The 17,635-nt window shown below is 46.9% G+C and overlaps 1 protein-coding gene across 1 annotated transcript; it reads right to left on the reverse strand.

Annotated features, from left to right (window-relative positions):
• Positions 1–3,779: 3,779 nt before the first annotated feature.
• Positions 3,780–6,151, reverse strand: LOC127307070 (uncharacterized). The gene has a single exon (XM_051337767.1). The coding sequence runs from the start codon at positions 6,096–6,098 to the stop codon at positions 3,924–3,926; it is 2,175 nt and encodes a 724-aa protein (XP_051193727.1). The 5' UTR covers positions 6,099–6,151; the 3' UTR covers positions 3,780–3,923.
• Positions 6,152–17,635: the final 11,484 nt, after the last annotated feature.

Below are 17,635 nucleotides of genomic sequence, written 5' to 3' on the forward strand. Positions count from 1 at the left end.
ATTTCCTTCATCGGATACTCTTTTTCCTTCGGATTGTGGAATGATAGGAAGGGCCTAATAGTAGTGATTTAGTGCGATGTGGGGATCATCCACCGATGATGAATTGTTGGGCACTCAAATGATTCATATATTTAAGGTTGGGTTACCGAACCATTGGTGTGTACAAATTCGTTGTGCATGATCTTTGGTTCACCATCTCTATCTCTGAAAATAAGTATGTCCAATGTTAAACTGAGGCTGCCTCATTTGTTTTTGCCATGTTTATGTTAGGATCATCTTTTAGTTAACTCTGACCATCACGTTGCAATTCACTCAGCTTGAATGTTGCTATGTAACAGGTAGACCAATGATGACGCTGACAGTGGCACTCAGTCCTTCCACATGAAGGCTCGGCATGTCTTGAGGACGCTCGAGTCGGGCCAACTTGATGGCCGCTGGGTAGGATACTTGTACATTTGCCCCTTCTGCGACAAGTCGATCGGTCGTGGCTTCAACATTGTCATGATGCATGTTGAATCCCTTGGCTCCACCTGCCGTAAGGTGGGACATACCGTCAATGTGTATGCCTTCATGGCTAAGAACAAGGCATTCATAATTTACCTGTGTCGCCTTGACAACCAGGCCTTCGAGAGGGATGAAGAAGGTCAAGGGTCTTGGCAGCAAGAAGGAGAGGAAGCGACAACAACTGGAAACGATGAGGAGGGGTAGAAGAATGGATGTCTGTTGAACTGTGTTTGTGCGTGATGCTGCTTCATAAGCAGCCCATTTTGTTGAAACTATGTATCGTGTATTGAGTGCTGTTAGTAGCCTATATGTTATGAACCTTTATGTTGCTAATGTATATATATAAGCTAGGTTATCTTGTATCTGTATTTTGTTTCTATATGTTTGCTACCAAATTGGACGAAACTGAAATATGTAAGCTAAAGAAAAAGAGACACTACTCCAAACAAATTGGACAAAAAAGAATGGATGATGTGAGAGAGAGAGAGAGAGATAAAAAGTGCCTTGATTTGTTTCGAGAAAAAGAGAGATAGGAGGTTAGTGAGATAGAGAGAAAAGTTGCTCCGTTTTGCTTCCCAAATTGTCTAGGGAAAGGACATGTGCGACGGACTCACATGCCATGGCCCCTACGTAGACCCACACGCTGCGGTCCTACGTGGATCCACATATCAGCATAAAGGTCAATGCCATTGACCCGACGACAATGTCCATCTATCCTTCTTATGAGATTTTCAAATAAGGATTTGGACAAAATTGAGGAAAAGTATAAAGGCAGGTGAAAACTGAGTAGAACTAAGGAAGGAGGGGCACAAAACTAGATATCTCTTTCTATAAATAGTTATTCATAATAACTGATGTATTTAAGTTTGTTATTTTATTCTGCAACTATATAGGTGATATAAAGTGACAAAGTGCGAAGGTTTTTTATATTTCTATTTTTTTTTACACTAGTTGTGCTTATATTTGGTCTCGCTTGAAATAACATTTTACCAGAACAGGCTCGACGAGCACACCGGAGGGAATTGCGAAACCGATATAGTATCTCCATTGAAATAACACGTTTTGCACCTAAAAATGTTTTTTGAAAAATAATTAGGAACAAGCCAAAGAAAACATCAAGTCCAAATTTGTCCCGCTTCCTCTTATACTGGCATGAAACCGTACAAAATACGAGAAATTCCTAAAAGGTATCATCAGAAGGTATGTGAACCATAAAAAAAACGTGTCTACTATTTTCTGTAGATAGGGTTTACACAAGTCCAGATTGCACTTCATGTAGATGATCCACAAAAAACTCGGTTTTGGCACTCAAAAATGAAATTTGGTGCAAATAAATTGAAAAATTCCTTTGCCAACATTGTTCGTCATTCAAAGGTACACACGTGTGCACAATATAAACTCGTTTCGACAAATTATACCACGGTTAAGTGCATGATCTAGCTAATTTTCCTCAAATTAACACTACTAGAAAAAGATCTAGCCAAGGATGACTAGCACTCGCGCACCACTATACTAGTGAGCCACTGCTATATAGGAGTAGCGCACCACAGAGATGTGCTCCACTGGTAACCATGTTACCAGTGGCGCACCTTGTGAGCAGTGTGCCACCACTATGTGTGGCCATGGTTTGACCAACTCCCCACACTTAGCAATGGCGCACCAAGCATAGGTGTGCCACTGTGTGCCGATAAGGGCATAGATGGGTAGGAGTTATCAGTAGCGCACCACGTGTTGGTGTGCCCACTACTACCTGTGGCGCAACTATATGTGGTGTGCCACATGTAACTCCTACCCACCCATGGATCGTCTTTACAATTTTGAAAAAAATAAAAGAAATAGATAGAAATTTCAAAAAATAAAATTCTTCAAGATGCCCATGTATTATGGCATCTAGTTTAATGAAAATTAACAAACATGAATTTTGACTTTTTTTTGCAAAATAGCGTCATGTTTTAGTAAAACAGGATTTTTGGTTGCATACGACTTCGATGAAAAACTTTTTTGTATGAATATGTATCTACACGAAATTTTACATCCGATTCAACGCCCTCTAGGCGTTTAGACAATTTTTAGATTCATCAACATCGAAAAAGAAACATGACATTTTTAGGTTTTAGATTTCAGGCAGAATTTTCAAAAAATAAATAGCAATGGCGCACCAACTCATGGTGCGCCACTCGTAACATTCCTGCCTCGAAAATTCAAAATGGACGGCTACTTACCCCTTCTATTCCCTCCTCCCTCCTCCTCCACACATTCCATCTCCTCATCTCCTCTCCTCTCCTCCTCCTCCTCCTCCTCCTCCTGCTCCTCTCCTTTCCTCATTCCTTCTACTCCTCCATCCACTCCTCCTTCCTCCTCTCCACCAACCTCCGATGACCCTCTAGCGACCCTCCCTGCAGCCTCCATTACCTCTGGCCTTCATCCTACATCCTCTTCTCCCTCCTCTCCATGAACCCTCCTTTCCTCCATCCTCCATACTCACCTCTCCTTCCCTCTCTCATCCATCCTCGCCGATAGCTAGGCCATGAGCATGGATATGAACGGGACAAATAATTCAGATAACAAAAACGAGATAAAATAATGAGCAAAAAAGTTAGAAAAAATGTGCCAGATAACCTATTTTTATGTCATTTTCGTACTTACAAAATGATTTTTTATACTCCCTCCGATCCATATAACCTCTTGCCGATTTAGTACAACTTTATACTAAACAACGACACTTATTATGATTTTGAGGGTATACAAAAAAGTAGAAAATTTCATTTGGCGACATTATTGAAACGACAATATGCACTTATACAATAATTTTAGGCTCATTATATAAAAATATACAATGAAATGGAGAAAATCAATATATAGAAAAAGATCTTCATAGCCTTGTTATGGCGCCATTTGTTGCGACCGCGGTTGCCACGTATCGCCGAGTGCTTTTTACGTTTTTTTGTCAGAGTTGTGTGTTTGCCGATTATTTTTAAAAATCTTTGTCGATTGTGATTATTTGCTAAGTGTTTTTTTTTTTTTTTTGTGGTCATGTTTGCCGAGTATTTTCTTGTTTGACATCCAGGCAAACAGTCTGTTTGTGGATTCTGAACTAACACACTCGCTAAAAATAAATTTCCCGGTAGTGATGGTCGCAACGTTCATTTGAGTATAATTCTTGTTTTAAAAATTGACATAGACGTACATAAATCTTAGGTGAGTTAGGGTTAGCAGAAGCCAAAAGCTTATTAATATATATATATATATAGGGAAGCCGATTAAATGATACAATATTGATACAATGATGAAATACATACCACACCAACATGCATACACGATTAGATTAACATTACAAATCACAATAGGCACAGGAAATACACGAGTTTACACACATAGGATAGATTAATTCCGTAGGAGGTACCTAGTTGCCGATTCGATCAGTTCTTCTTCATCAACTCCAACGCCGACGTGACGAGCGAGCTAACATTGATGGTGTGTCGACTGAGCCCTACGCTTCCGGAGAAGACATTGAAGCACTCGAGCTGCGATGTGGTTCCAGCGACGCGTCTCAGCTCGCCCTCCATCCCGAGCTCGACGAACAGGGCCACGTAGCGAGCGTCCGACCGCATCATGGCGACGGCGAGCTCGATGGTGTACCGGCGGACTCGAGGCACGTCCATGGACGGGCGGCTGTACTGACGCAGCACCTGCACCAGCGTCCCCGCCAGGACCGTGTCCACCACGCTCGCCGTGGCGAGGCTTGCTTTGAGCTCCCTTGGCTCCATAAACTGGACCATCTGCGCCGCAAGCCCGAGGAAGATGTTGAGGACCTTCTCCTTCTCCACCATGATTGTCCTCAACACCTTGGTGGCGCCGGCCGTGACTCCTTTCAGCTTGATCTGCCATTCGTCGCCAGCATAGGAGCATAGGTTGTGCAGGATCCTAGCGGCACCGACGATGACAACAGGGTCGTTCAGCGCGGCAACGAGCCTCCCGACCCCTCCGCCAAGAGCCATTATGATCGCGCCACAGTTGTTCTTGCTCTCCAGGGCCAGCATCGCGAGCGCCTCGCCGGCCTCCACCCGGATCGCGTCTGCATGTCGAAAATCTGCCGCCGCCACTGGAGACAAGAACATGGAGACAAGCACTCTCACCACGCCGCCCGTCCCGCCGATGACCTCCCTCGCCTCCTTGTCCATGGCAAGGCTCGTCAGTATCTCAATGCCCAGCTGGTGAAGCTCGGACTGGACCTTCTTGTCATGGTGCTGCAGCACCTCCCTGACGTTGCTCACGGTAAAGACGATGTCAGTTAGCTCCCTCCGGAGCAGCTTCCCGGTGTTCCCCGTCGTCCCAGCCAGCCTCTTCACCACGCGGAGCGACTGCTTCACCGCCTTGAGCCTCATGTCCCTCGGCGTTGTCGGGGCCAGGCGCCCATGGTCGATGCTGGAGTAGGAGATGATCTTGTCGAGGAGGCCGCGCGTGTTGCCGATCTTGTCGCAGTTATCGTGGTCGTGAGCCAGCTTGTTGAGGATTGAGAGGCCGAGGATGTTGAGCTCGTCGAGGTCAGCGTAGAGTAGCGAGGCGACGGACTCGATAGCGCCGGGGATGCCGGTGATGCGGAGGGCGATGTGCTTCCTCTCTGTGAGCATGGACACCACTACCGCCGCCGATCGCCGGACCTCCCTCTCCGCCGAGTCCTTCCAGCTTAGCATCTCGATGAGCCTCTCGATGGTGGGCGCGGACACGCCTATCTTACGGAGCGCGGCGTCGGCGAAGCGGTCGGACTCGGCGAGAGAGACGAGGATGCCGACGCCAAGGATCTGCTCGTCGTGGGAGCCCATAGTGACGAGGTCGTCGGCGTAGGAGACGAGGTCCATGTGAAGGCCGTCGAAGATGCTACCGTTGAGGCAGCATGAGTAGGAGTCATAAAAGAAGCGGCGGACGGCGACCTCGCCGCCGCAGGCGTCAGCAAGGTTGCAGTCCTCGGCGACGCGCTCGAGAAGGCGTCGGTGGCCCATCTTCCACTGCCACAGCGCCTTCTCGGCGAGGAACAGGAGTGCCTCAGCGAGCGCCAGGCCGTAGAAGATGTTCAGCGCGGCGCTCCGATTGGTGCGGGCCTCCTCACTGCCGCCATAGTGCTGGTGGAGGAGGCGGATGAGGGAGAGGGACACGCACGCCGAGGCGGAGACGAGCTGCATCCAGGAGAAGGCGCGCACAATAGCGCAGGACACGGGCCGGTGGCGGCGCCAAGTGGCCTGGTGCTGCCATTCCAGCTCGTGGCTGCGGCCCAGGATGCGGGTGCCCTCGATTAGGAGGAGGCCCGTGATGCACCAGAAGTCGGTCCGGCCCAGCGTGATGGCGAACCCGCCGAGGAGGACGACCGTGGCCCAGACGAAGGCCAGCGTGCCGAGACGGCTTGCGGCTTTCTCGAGGACGGCGAGCTGGAGGGCCAGCACGGTGAGGCGGCGCTCCGGAGACGGCACTTCTTCAGCGGCGTCGGAGCGGGTGCGCACGTGCGGCATGGCCTTCTGCGGCTCGAACAGCGTCGGCAGCTGGTCAGGAATCCTGACGCGGATGCTCGCCGGGACAGCGAAGCTAGCACGACGATCCATTGCAACCAACCCTTTCTTCGATCTGTTGCTTCACTGTGTGCTTATTAATTACCGATGCCAGTGAGTGTGTGAGTCTCGGCACTGCATGCACTACGTATTTATAGGCGTTCAAATGATATGTAGTAACAACGTACGTGAGAACTTGTGGGTATATTGTTGATTTTTTGCGTGGTGACGATAGCGTCTGTTGGGAATTCCTGGATAGAGACTATTCTTAATTTTTCTTGTTACGAGAGAATGTTGCCGTTAAGGCAGGAGGTTGCCCCTAAAGTTGGATTTTTTCTATAGATAGCACCTGTGGCTCATTTGGCTGGCAAAAAGTATCCAATGGGGCTGCTACAAATAGTCTACTAAATCAATAGCGATTAGATTTGTTTCTAAATCATTATCATATAATTGTGCTTTTTTCACGGTTAACAAAAATATAGAAAATAAAGGATCTACAAACTATTCATCAAATTTAAATAGGATTATTAATCATTGCACACAAATGTTACCTGCCATAGTTTTCCCTCTCTCTCTTCCAGAAATAGAGTTTGAATTCCGACAGCAACGTGTGTGCAATGATTATCTTGCTTACTCTGTCATACTCTAACGACCTCCAGGTTGTCAAAATAAATCAAGCCATATGATTACCATATATAAACACCCGGTCACGCCATTGTTGTGAACAACCAAAGGTTGCTGCAATGCAAATCTCTCCTCTCCAGAAAGAGCAAGTTTTCTTCTGTTGGGCCGAACTACGCTTATTTTCCTTCAGTTCTGATGCCGTAACATCGTCTCGTCTCGGTGGCTACTTCTGTTCCATTGATGATATGAAGAATTGCAATATCCAAGTTTTGATGATCAAGGACCTTGTGACAACTCTGTGAAAACTATGAAATACAGCAAAGTTTTTTTTTTTTGGCAGAGGCAAGAGAGATGGCTGCTTCTGACTCATTGATGATACGAAGGATTATAATATTCAAGTTTTAACGATCAAGGACCTTATAACAACTAGTTCGTACACACCACTACTACAATAGACACACAACACTTTGACATGGTTCGCCACAAGAAGACCGCTAGTGTCAACACCCGGATTTTTAAGTCCGAATGCCTATTATGCCATACATCGCAATCCCAGGAATATTGTTGTTGCGAGGCATAATAGTTAAGTATCACAGTCATCATTCATTACAACCCATAAGTCTTACAAATTGGAATCACATGATCCATATTACACGAATAGTTGATCTATTGATCAACGAATAAACACAAGTTCATAGTTCAACATAGCGGAAGCGTAAGATACAAGGACTCTCTAGTCCACAGGCCAACGCTTGACGTCGGAAGGCGCTTAGTTGTCGTAGGCGTCCTGCTGGTCATCTCCTTGGTCATCTTCATACTCTGGCCATTTGAATAGCCAGGGACAAAGCCGTGAGTACGTTGAGTACTCGCAAACTAATACTAATGTAAGTGCTAGACATTCTAGTATTGTTTACTAAGCTCTAGTTTATTTGCATAAAGCTAGTTTTAGTTCACAAAGTTTGAGAAAAGCTTATTCAAGTGCTAACTAACTCAAGTGGGAACATTAGTGTCATTCCCACCATTCAAGTGGTGATTTCAATTCAATTCACCACAAGTCATTTCACCATCATCCTTTTCAACCTCATTTTCAAAGATATGACATCGGAAACTGTATGGCCTTTCCAACCGTCCGTAACCGTGGACGCGGCTATTCGAATAGGTTTACACTCTGCAGAGGTTGCACACTTGTGCCACAACATTTGATTTCATCCGTCGGGATTTCCCCGAATCATCGTAACACAGTACGCGGATCATCAACCATAACCTTTCACTTACGAACCCTAGTATGAGCACCTCTCCCCATGAGCTTGGCCTCCCAGTGAAGACAGACAGTCAGCCTGGGAACTGCACAGGGCTTGGGCCGGACATTCACCTCATTTCGCATCATATCATATCCTTTCTTTTGTGGTAGAGGCAGCTTTCGGCATAACCCCGATGACGCTTGTTTAGAGGGAACCCATACTAAGACGCATAAACTTCCAGTTAAGCCCTACCCATAATCAGGTATTGTGGGGGTACTTAATAATTGGAAAGGTATCGCATTCAAACCAACATCATTGTTTATCAAAAATCACCATCTTCTCTTGATCATATTCACCTTCAAAAATCATTCAATGGAAAGCATCTTCATTCCAAGGTTTCAAAAAATCCTTCAAATTCACATTGTTCCCATCTAGAGTAGTCAAGTTTTAATTCATTAGCACTAGCTCTAATTCATGAGGGGTGCTAACTTGCTTTGCTTGGAGAAGACTAACTCACTACTCTAGTAATCAACTTGTACTTTGACCAAAGTTAACTATAAAAGTAACTCATTTAGAAAACAAGTAAAAACTGGTAAAGTAAAAACTTGGGATGGGTTCATATAAGAAAAGATAAGAAACATGGTGCCTTGCCCCAAGGGGCTTTGCACTTTGCAAGAATGTTAGCTTGCCTTGGTAGTTCTCAAACTGTTCCTCCTCCTCCTCTTGGTAGCAACCTTCTTCTTCGGCGTACTCTCCGGTGCTACCGTCTAAATTTGAATACGAGTATAATTACTCACTAATTCAATGGCTATTCCATACATCACATATAACACACAAACTAGTCTATGCACACAAAATAAATTAACTAGGGTGCATGGGTTGTGGGGTTTAAATAGAATTCACTTCTTTGTATTTCATATGTAAAAGATAGTTTCCATAGGGTTCTTGAGAAATAATTTCCTCTCATTGAAATCTTCTTAAGATTTAATTTCTCAAACAATCATGGATGAACTCATATTGACCTAAGTCAAATGTTCATCATCAACTGGGAAAATGATTTAAATGAGGTGGATCACCTCATACTATTTAAATAACACTATCTTTGATTTAAATCTCAAATAATTCATATAAGAGAGTTTGGGACCAGGGGTCCAAACATCCCATGAATTCATGTGAGACAAGTTTAAGTGAAGTGTAAGACTCCACATAATTTACTTTAATAGTTTTGGACAATATCAACTGGTTAAACTAGCCATATCATCCATTAATTAAACTATGGCATGATCATGCAACGTGACCACACCATTTTATTGCATAAACAAATAGTGTAAGTCAAATGTGAGCTATTAGAGTTGGAATTAACTTAATATCTATTTTGGTTGATTTTTAAGAATTATTTGAATAGGGAAAAGTCCTTGTCTTGTTATTTTCATCACATTAATTCTACAAAGAATCTGGCCATGAGGCCAATGGCATTGGCTAGATAATTTCAGTAGCTTTCCAACCATATAAAGTTCACTAAATTTGGTTTAGCCAATTTGAATCTATTGAATTTCAAAGTTGAGGCAGTATTGAAATTGATTTGAATTAACTAAATTGAGTTTGAATTAAAAAGGCCGGCGGGAAAACTAAACGGGCCAGATTCAATTTAAACGGCCCAAGGCCAGCCCAGCCACGGTCCAGTGCCGCGCGGGCTGCCTGACAGCGGGGGCCACCCGTTAGTGGGCGTTTAAACCCAAAACGGTATGGGCGAAGCGGGGGCGTTGGATTAGAAATGGATCGGAGGGCCGTGGTTCATCGTCGTCTCTGACGAGAACCCGACGATGCGGCGGCGGCAGTAGGGGGTGGGAGAGCTCACCGCGGCTCCAGCAAGGTATGGCAGTGTGCGCGAGGTAGATGTGGACGACGGCGAAGCAGCTGGTAGCAGTGGCGGAGCTCGAGGTGGCCTGGATCAATGGCGATTGCTCCAGGGCTTCCGCGGCTCCGATCTTGCAATTGGCCTTGCTCCGGCGACGATCGAGGTGGCTAACGGTGCGAGGAGAAGTGGTGAAGGATGGGGAGTGAGATGGTGTGCTCCGTTGTTTCCAGGGAACGCGGTATTTATAGAAGCGAGTGAGGGTTGCGGGGCAGGGTGGTGGTCGACATGCTCGCGGCGTCTCCGGCGAGCGGTCGAGCTAGGCGAGGGCGCGGCAGTGCTCTACGTGTCCAGGCAATGCGTTTGGCGGCGACAGCGCGGTCGGGGGAGGCTTGGTTGGGTCGCATTGCTTCCACGACGGCCGTGGCGTTTACGGGAACAGGTCGTCGTCTCCGGCGCCGGCGGTCACGGGTTGGTGCTGGGCGAGTGTCTGGTGGGGCTGAGGTGTCACGGCGGTGCTCAACCTGTCGAGGGAGGGACCAGGGCGTGCTCGAGGTTGTGGCGCGGCGCGTGTCCAGGGCGCGCTCTCGTGCGACGTCCACGGCATGCTGGCCGCCATGGGCGCGCGCTGGTCTGGCTAGTGTCGAGCTCCTCCTCGACCGTGGCTTGTGCTAGGTGATGTAGAGGAGCGAGGTGGCGAGCTATGGCACGGTGGCCAGGTTGGGGAAGGGAGGGAGAGAGGTGGAGGTGGTCGGGCTCGGGGACATGGCCGGCATGGCCATGCCCTAGTTGCTCTCCTCCTCTCCTTAGCCTCTCTATGTATCAATTATGGTTTAAGGGGACCAGGGAACCAAATGGGGTAGGTTAGGGTAGATGAGGTTGAGTAGATTCACTATTTGCAAATAGTGCAAATAGTGCCATATTTGGAAAATTGCAAATTTGTCCAAATTTGAATTAATTCAAAAGGTGAAAGTTTTTGAAATGGGAGTGTTGCTATTAGTTGTAATTGACCAGAGGTGATTTGAGGTGGTGGTGGAAAAATTAGAATTCAAAAATTGCAAAAATTGACAAGTGTGAGATTGTTCCACTTGTTAAAATGTTGAATCTTTGGATGAGCCTTGCGCATGATCAAAGATGAATTTGGCATGATGATCTTCATCAAAGTTGTTCACCTTGATGCTGACTTTGAAATGGTGCAAAGAGTTAGCTAAAGTTGGTTTGGGAAAATTGAATGGCAAAGGCTCAAAGTGGTGATCAGACTAGAATTGTCAAAATTGACCATTATCATATGTGAGTGGGAATTGTGTTTGAATTTCATTTGAAATGTGAAACTTTGATTCCAAAAGTTGTAATAAGTGTTTAATAACATTATTCAACTAATGGTGAAGACCAAATAGGTCTAGGGTCAAAATTTATAAAAATGCCATAGGGCATATGTGGGGGGTTTTTAGGGTTTTGCATTTTATGGAATTTCTTCCTCTTTGATTTATTTGGTTGGTGATCTTCATATGATCACACTAGGGTTTTAGAGCATATCAAATACAAGTAATAACAATCATCATGGCATATCACTCAAATGCACAAGTCCTATGCATGGTACTATATGCAGAATAGAAAAGTTTTTGTTGGTTTGAAATTTTACTTTCTGGAATTCTCTAACTTTCTTTTTATTGAAATTTGGGATGTTACAAACCCTTCCCCCTTACAAAAGATCTCGTCCCGAGATCGAAAAGAAAGTTAGGTACTAAAGAGATCTGGGTACTCCTTCTTCATGAAGTCTTCGCGTTCCCATGTGGCTTCATCCTCGGTATGATTGCTCCATTGGATCTTCAGAAACTTGATGCTTCGGGTGCGGGTGGTTTGGTAAGCTTCTTCCAAGATGCGAATTGGCACTTCGCGGTAAGTCAGATCCTTGTTGATATCCACCAATCGGTGATCGATGTTCTTGAACACTTCGGTCTTCTCCGGGACTTCAAGGCATTTCCGGAGAAGGGAGATGTGAAACACGTCGTGCACAGCCGACATTTCTTCAGGCAACTCCAGTTGATAAGATACTTCACCTCGGCGGCTAAGGACTTGGAAAGGTCCGACATAGCGGGGTGCAAGCTTTCCTTTCAGTTGGAACCTTTGAATTCCTTTCAAGGGGGATACTTTGAGATAGACGAAGTCTCCGATCTCAAAGGTCATCTCCCGGCGTCTCTTGTCAGCGTAGCTCTTCTGTCTGGATTGCGCAGTCTTGAGGTACTCGCGGATCTTGTGGACTTTCTCTTCGGCTTCACGAAGAACATCTAGGCCGAAAACTTGGCTCTCTCCGACTTCCGACCAGTTCAGGGGGGTACGGCACTTCCTTCCGTACAAGGCTTCAAAGGGGGCCATCTGTAGGCTGGCTTGGTAACTATTGTTGTAAGAGAATTCTGCGTATGGTAGGCAGTCTTCCCACTTGGATCCGTATTCCAGTACGCATGCTCTAAGCATGTCTTCCAGTATCTGGTTTACTCTCTCAGTCTGTCCGTCGGTCTGAGGGTGATAGGCGGTGCTGAAATTTAGGCGGGTGCCTAGTCCTTCATGCACTTTCTGCCAGAACCTTGAGGTGAACTGTGATCCTCTATCTGACACTATCGATTTGGGGGTTCCGTGCAGAGCGACTATTCTGGAGATGTAAAGTTCAGCTAACTTTGGGCCTTGATAGGTGGTTTTGACGGCGATGAAATGGGCGACTTTGGTCAATCTATCGACAACTACCCATATTGAATCATTGCCTTTGCTGGATTTGGGAAGTCCGGTGATAAAGTCCATTCCTACGGAGTCCCATTTCCATTCCGGAATCTGGAGGGGTTGTAACAGTCCGGCGGGTCGTTCATGTTCTGCCTTGACTCTCTGACAGATGTCACACTTAGCGATATAGCTACCGATCTCTCTCTTCATTCCGTGCCACCAAAATTGTTCTTTCAGGTCTTGGTACATCTTGGTACCTCCGGGGTGGATTGAATAAAGGGTGTCATGGGCTTCTTGCAGAATGACTTGTTTCAAGTCAGAGTCCGATGGTACGCAGAGACGTTCTTTGTACCAAAGCACTCCGGCTTCGTCTACTGTGAATCCAGGGGCTTTTCCTGCGGCTATCTGTTTCTTGATTCCGTCAATGCTAGCGTTGTCTTTCTGGGCTTCCTTGACCTGACCAACCAAGGTGGGTTGCAGTTCTATGCTGGCTAGGAATCCTTCACTAACAAGTTCAAGTCTGAACTGTTCAAACTCTTGGTGCAAGCTGGGCTGTTCGGTTGCGAGCATGGAGTTCAACTGGCACGGCAGTCGACTCAAGCATCCGCTACCACATTGGCCTTGCCGGGGTGGTAGTGAATCTCCATGTCGTAATCCTTGATCAGTTCGATCCATCGGCGTTGTCTCATGTTCAGCTCCTTCTGGGTGAATATGTATTTGAGGCTTTTGTGGTCGGAGTAGATCTCGCATCGATTACCCATGAGGTAATGACGCCAAACTTTCAAGGCTAAGACCACGGCTGCAAGCTCGAGGTCGTGGGTTGGGTAGTTCTGTTCATGTTGCTTGAGTTGTCTTGAAAGGTAGGATACAACCTTGCCTTCTTGCATAAGTACGCATCCAAGTCCAGTCTTGGAGGCGTCGCAATATACATCAAAGGGCTTTGCGATATCTGGCATGATCAGGATTGGGGCTGTTGTCAGTCTACTCTTGAGTTGTTGAAAGCTCTCTTCGCATTTGTCGGTCCACTCAAACTTTCTGTCCTTTTTCAGCAGTTGGGTCATTGGTCGAGCGATGCTCGAAAAACCTTCTACAAATCTGCGGTAGTATCCGGCTAATCCAAGAAAAGCGCGGACCTCGGTTTGTGTGGTTGGGGCTTGCCATTCCATAACAGTTTTGATTTTGGCGGGATCTACAGCAATTCCTCCTGCAGACAAGATGTGTCCGAGGAATCCAACTTCTTCCAACCAAAACTCACACTTGCTAAACTTGGCATACAACTTGTGCTGTCTAAGGGTTTCTAGGACAATCTCCAAATGCTATTCATGTTCCTCTTCGGACTTGGAGTAGACGAGGATGTCGTCGATGAACACAACGACAAACTTATCCAAAAAGTTCATGAAGATCTTATTCATGAGATTCATGAAATAAGCGGGGGCATTGGTCAGTCCAAACGACATGACGTTGTACTCATACAACCCATATCTGGTGGTAAAGGCAGTTTTTGGAATGTCGGTGGCTCGAATCTTCAGTTGGTGGTATCCAGTTCTAAGGTCAATCTTGGAGAAAACTCGGGATCCGGTGAGTTGGTCAAACAAGTCTTCGATCTTGGGTAGGGGGTATTTGTTTTTGATGGTGACATCATTAAGCTTACGATAGTCCGTGCATAAACGATTTGCACAATCCTTCTTGTCAACAAACAAGACGGGGGATCTCCAGGGGGATGCACTTGGTCTAATCAAACCTTTGGCGAGCATGTCATCTATTTGCTTCTTCAGCTCCACAAGCTTGGCTGCGTTCATGCTGTAGGCTCTCTGGGCTATGGGTCCAGTTCCGGGGATTAACTCGATGATAAACTCGATATCCCGATCCGGGGGCATACCGGGTAGATCATCCGGAAACACATCAGGGTAGCGACAAACGACCCTGATTTGATCCAGAGTTGGCTTGGATACACTTTGGTTGCAGGTGAATTTTCTGGGTAGTTTTTCAGAGACGTGCTCAACTACGATACCGGTGCTGCTAGTCATGGTTATGGCTTTCTTGGCACAGTCTATCAATCCATTGTGCTTGGACATCCAGTCCATTCCTAGGAAAACTTCCAAACCTTTGGTTCCAAGTATGATTAGATTTGCAAAGAAATCTACATCATGGATTTTGATTGGCACATTTTTGCAAAATTTTCTGGCTTTGGTGGTTGATCCGGGGATTTGGACTATCATAACATGCTTCAAACTGAGGGGTTGAATTTTACTTGTTGATGCAAAGTCTTCGGTGACAAAGGAATGAGATGCTCCGGAATCAAACAACATTCTGGCAGGGATGTGATTGACAGAAAACATACCCAGTACAACATCTGGTGCTTCCTGGGCTTCTTCGGCGTTCATGTGGTAGAGGCGGCCGTTGCGGTTGTTGGGGTTGTTGGGGGCGAACTTCTTGCCGGTGGAGACACGGCGTTGCTGCTGGGCAGGTGCAGCGGTGTTGCCAGCGAGCTTGGCAAGATGCTTGGGACACTCGTTGGAGTAGTGCCCCACTACACCACACTCATAACAAGTGATAGTGGTCTTGTCCTGCTTGTTCGCAACGGGAACGGCATTGCTTCCAGTTCTGGGAGCGGTGTTGGTGTTGGTGTTGTTGTTGTTAGGGGCTCGGGGTGGAGCGCGGTTGTAGTTGTTGTTGTTGTTGTAGTTGTTGTTGTAGCCTCCTGGCTTGGAGTTTCCTCCACTCCGGTTCTGATAACCGGGGCGAGAGTTCTGCATCTGGGGTTTGTTGTTTCTCGGAGTGAACCCTCCGCTTGAGCTAGGGCGAAACTTTTGGGGGTGGCTTGATCCACTCTGATTCGCCATGCGGCGCATGCGGTTTTCATTGGCTTGGTTTAACTTGCCCTCCATCTGGATGGCGGAGTCAACAAGGGCTTCGAGGTCGGCGAAGGGGATGTTGACGAGGACAGTCTGCATCTCATCATGCAGTCCGTTCAGGAATCTCTCCTTCCTCTTCTCAACGTTGTCGGTCTCATCAGGGGCATACCTCGACAAAGTGAGAAACTTGTCGCGGTATTCAACCACCGTCATGCGACCTTGTTTCAGCTCACGGAATTCATCCCTCATCTTCTTGATAAGACCTGGGGGTACATGGTACTTGCTGAACTTGAGTTTGAAATCCTCCCAAGTCATGAATTGACCTCCGTTCATGGCACGGGTGCTTGTCCACCAAGCGCGGGCTGGTCCAGCGAGATAGTGAGTGGCGAACAGGACTTTCTCGTTGGCTTCCACTCCGGCTACCTCCAGATTGTTCTCCATAGTCTGGAGCCAATCGTCGGCGTCGAGGGGCTCCTCGGTCTTGCTAAACACCGGAGGGTTGGTGTTTTGGAAGTTCTTGAGCTTGGATCCGGGGTGGTCATGATTTCCATGGCCTTGGTTGGCGATGTTCTGCAAGGCGATGAGGTTGGCTTGGCGTTCGGCTCTTTCGGTTTCCTGGTCTGCAAGCATGGTTTGCAGAAGTTGCAGCATCGCGTCATTGGTGCGATTCGGAGGGGCCATCTGAAGATGTAGAAGATTATGAGATAAGAGGGAACATTCTATGGTTCATTTTGGTTAAGTTTGAAAAATATCTGAAAAACTTGTAATCTTTTCATGGTAAACATAACATTCATTCATTCATGCAACACATAGTACAAACTACACACATACTCCAATGGTTTTAAGAACCATTCTCATGCTACGATACAAGGGACGGGGTACAACTCACACCTACTATAAGTGAACTAGTGCAACTACTCCTCATCATCGACATCGATCGGGACGTAGTCGTCGGGTCCTGCCTCCAGGAACTCGTAGTCCTCCTCCTCGATGTTCTCGTCCTCCTCAAAGTCGTTGTCGTCGCTCAGGAAGGCGTCTCCTCCCTGAATATCGATGCCTCCATCGTCATCCTCCAGCTGGCAAATCTGATCCTCCTGGGCCTTGACAGTGGCCTCAAGTGACGCGATCCGGGCGCGAAGGCGGCGAATCGTAGCGTCCTTCTTGGCACGCTGCTTGCGAAGGCTCTTGCGGTCGTTGTTGAGTAGCTTGATCGCCTCACCCTGCTCGGTGATGTGAGCATGGGTCTGGTTCGCGTAAGCGCGAGTGGCGTCGAGGTCCCTCTGAGTCTGGTAGAGCATGAAGTCCAGGTGCTCAGCATGGTGCCTCAACTCCGGGTGCGGCTGCAGCTCCATGGGCACTCCCGCGGCATCACGCCTCACAAGGTGGGCGTAGCGAGAGGCGAGGATGCTCACCACGTTCTGTCCACAGAGGCGCGCAAGTGCCTCCTGTAGGCCACGTGCGAGTCCGTCGAGCCAGTTGCTCTCACGGAAGGAGAAGAGGATCCTCTCAGAAGTGGGAGGCTCCATCTTGCCCCTCAAGTCGGCAGTGATCACCCACTGCAACTCTCCTCCGGGCGTGTCGTCCAGCTAAACCCCGTGAAACTCGGGGTGTGGGCGCCCAAGGAAGTCAGAGAGGGCGTTGAGGTCGTGCTCGAAGATCAAGCTTCCTCCGTTCCCAAGGTGGTAAAACTTGGTGTTGATGGCTTCATTCAGCGCCATCTGAAAGAGAATTTGGATGAGTAAGTTAGAGAGTGCAAATTGTGGCAAAGTTTTAAGTTGATTCAAATAAGATAGAACATGATTCATCAAATTTTGGCAAAGTCTCAAAGACAAGAATGTAGTAAATTTTCACAAATAGTTTCTTGCATTTGATTTCAAAGTTAAGTTTTTCAGAACGCCCATTCTAACTAAGGTCTTCTAAGGTCAAACAATGGCTCTGATACCAACTTGTCAACACCCAGATTTTTAAGTCCGAATGCCTATTATGTCATACATCGCAATCCCAGGAATATTGTTGTTGCGAGGCATAATAGTTAAGTATCACAGTCATCATTCATTACAACCCATAAGTCTTACAAATTGGAATCACATGATCCATATTACACGAATAGTTGATCTATTGATCAACGAACAAACACAAGTTCATAGTTCAACATAGCGGAAGCGTAAGATACAAGGACTCTCTAGTCCACAGGCCAACGCTTGATGTCGGAAGGCGCTTAGTTGTCGTAGGCGTCCTGCTGGTCATCTCCTTGGTCATCTTCATACTCTGGCCATTTGAATAGCCAGGGACAAAGCCGTG

The sequence above is a fragment of the Lolium perenne genome, chromosome 6 (assembly GCF_019359855.2).
Source record: "Lolium perenne isolate Kyuss_39 chromosome 6, Kyuss_2.0, whole genome shotgun sequence".
NCBI classification, from domain to species: domain Eukaryota; kingdom Viridiplantae; phylum Streptophyta; class Magnoliopsida; order Poales; family Poaceae; genus Lolium; species Lolium perenne.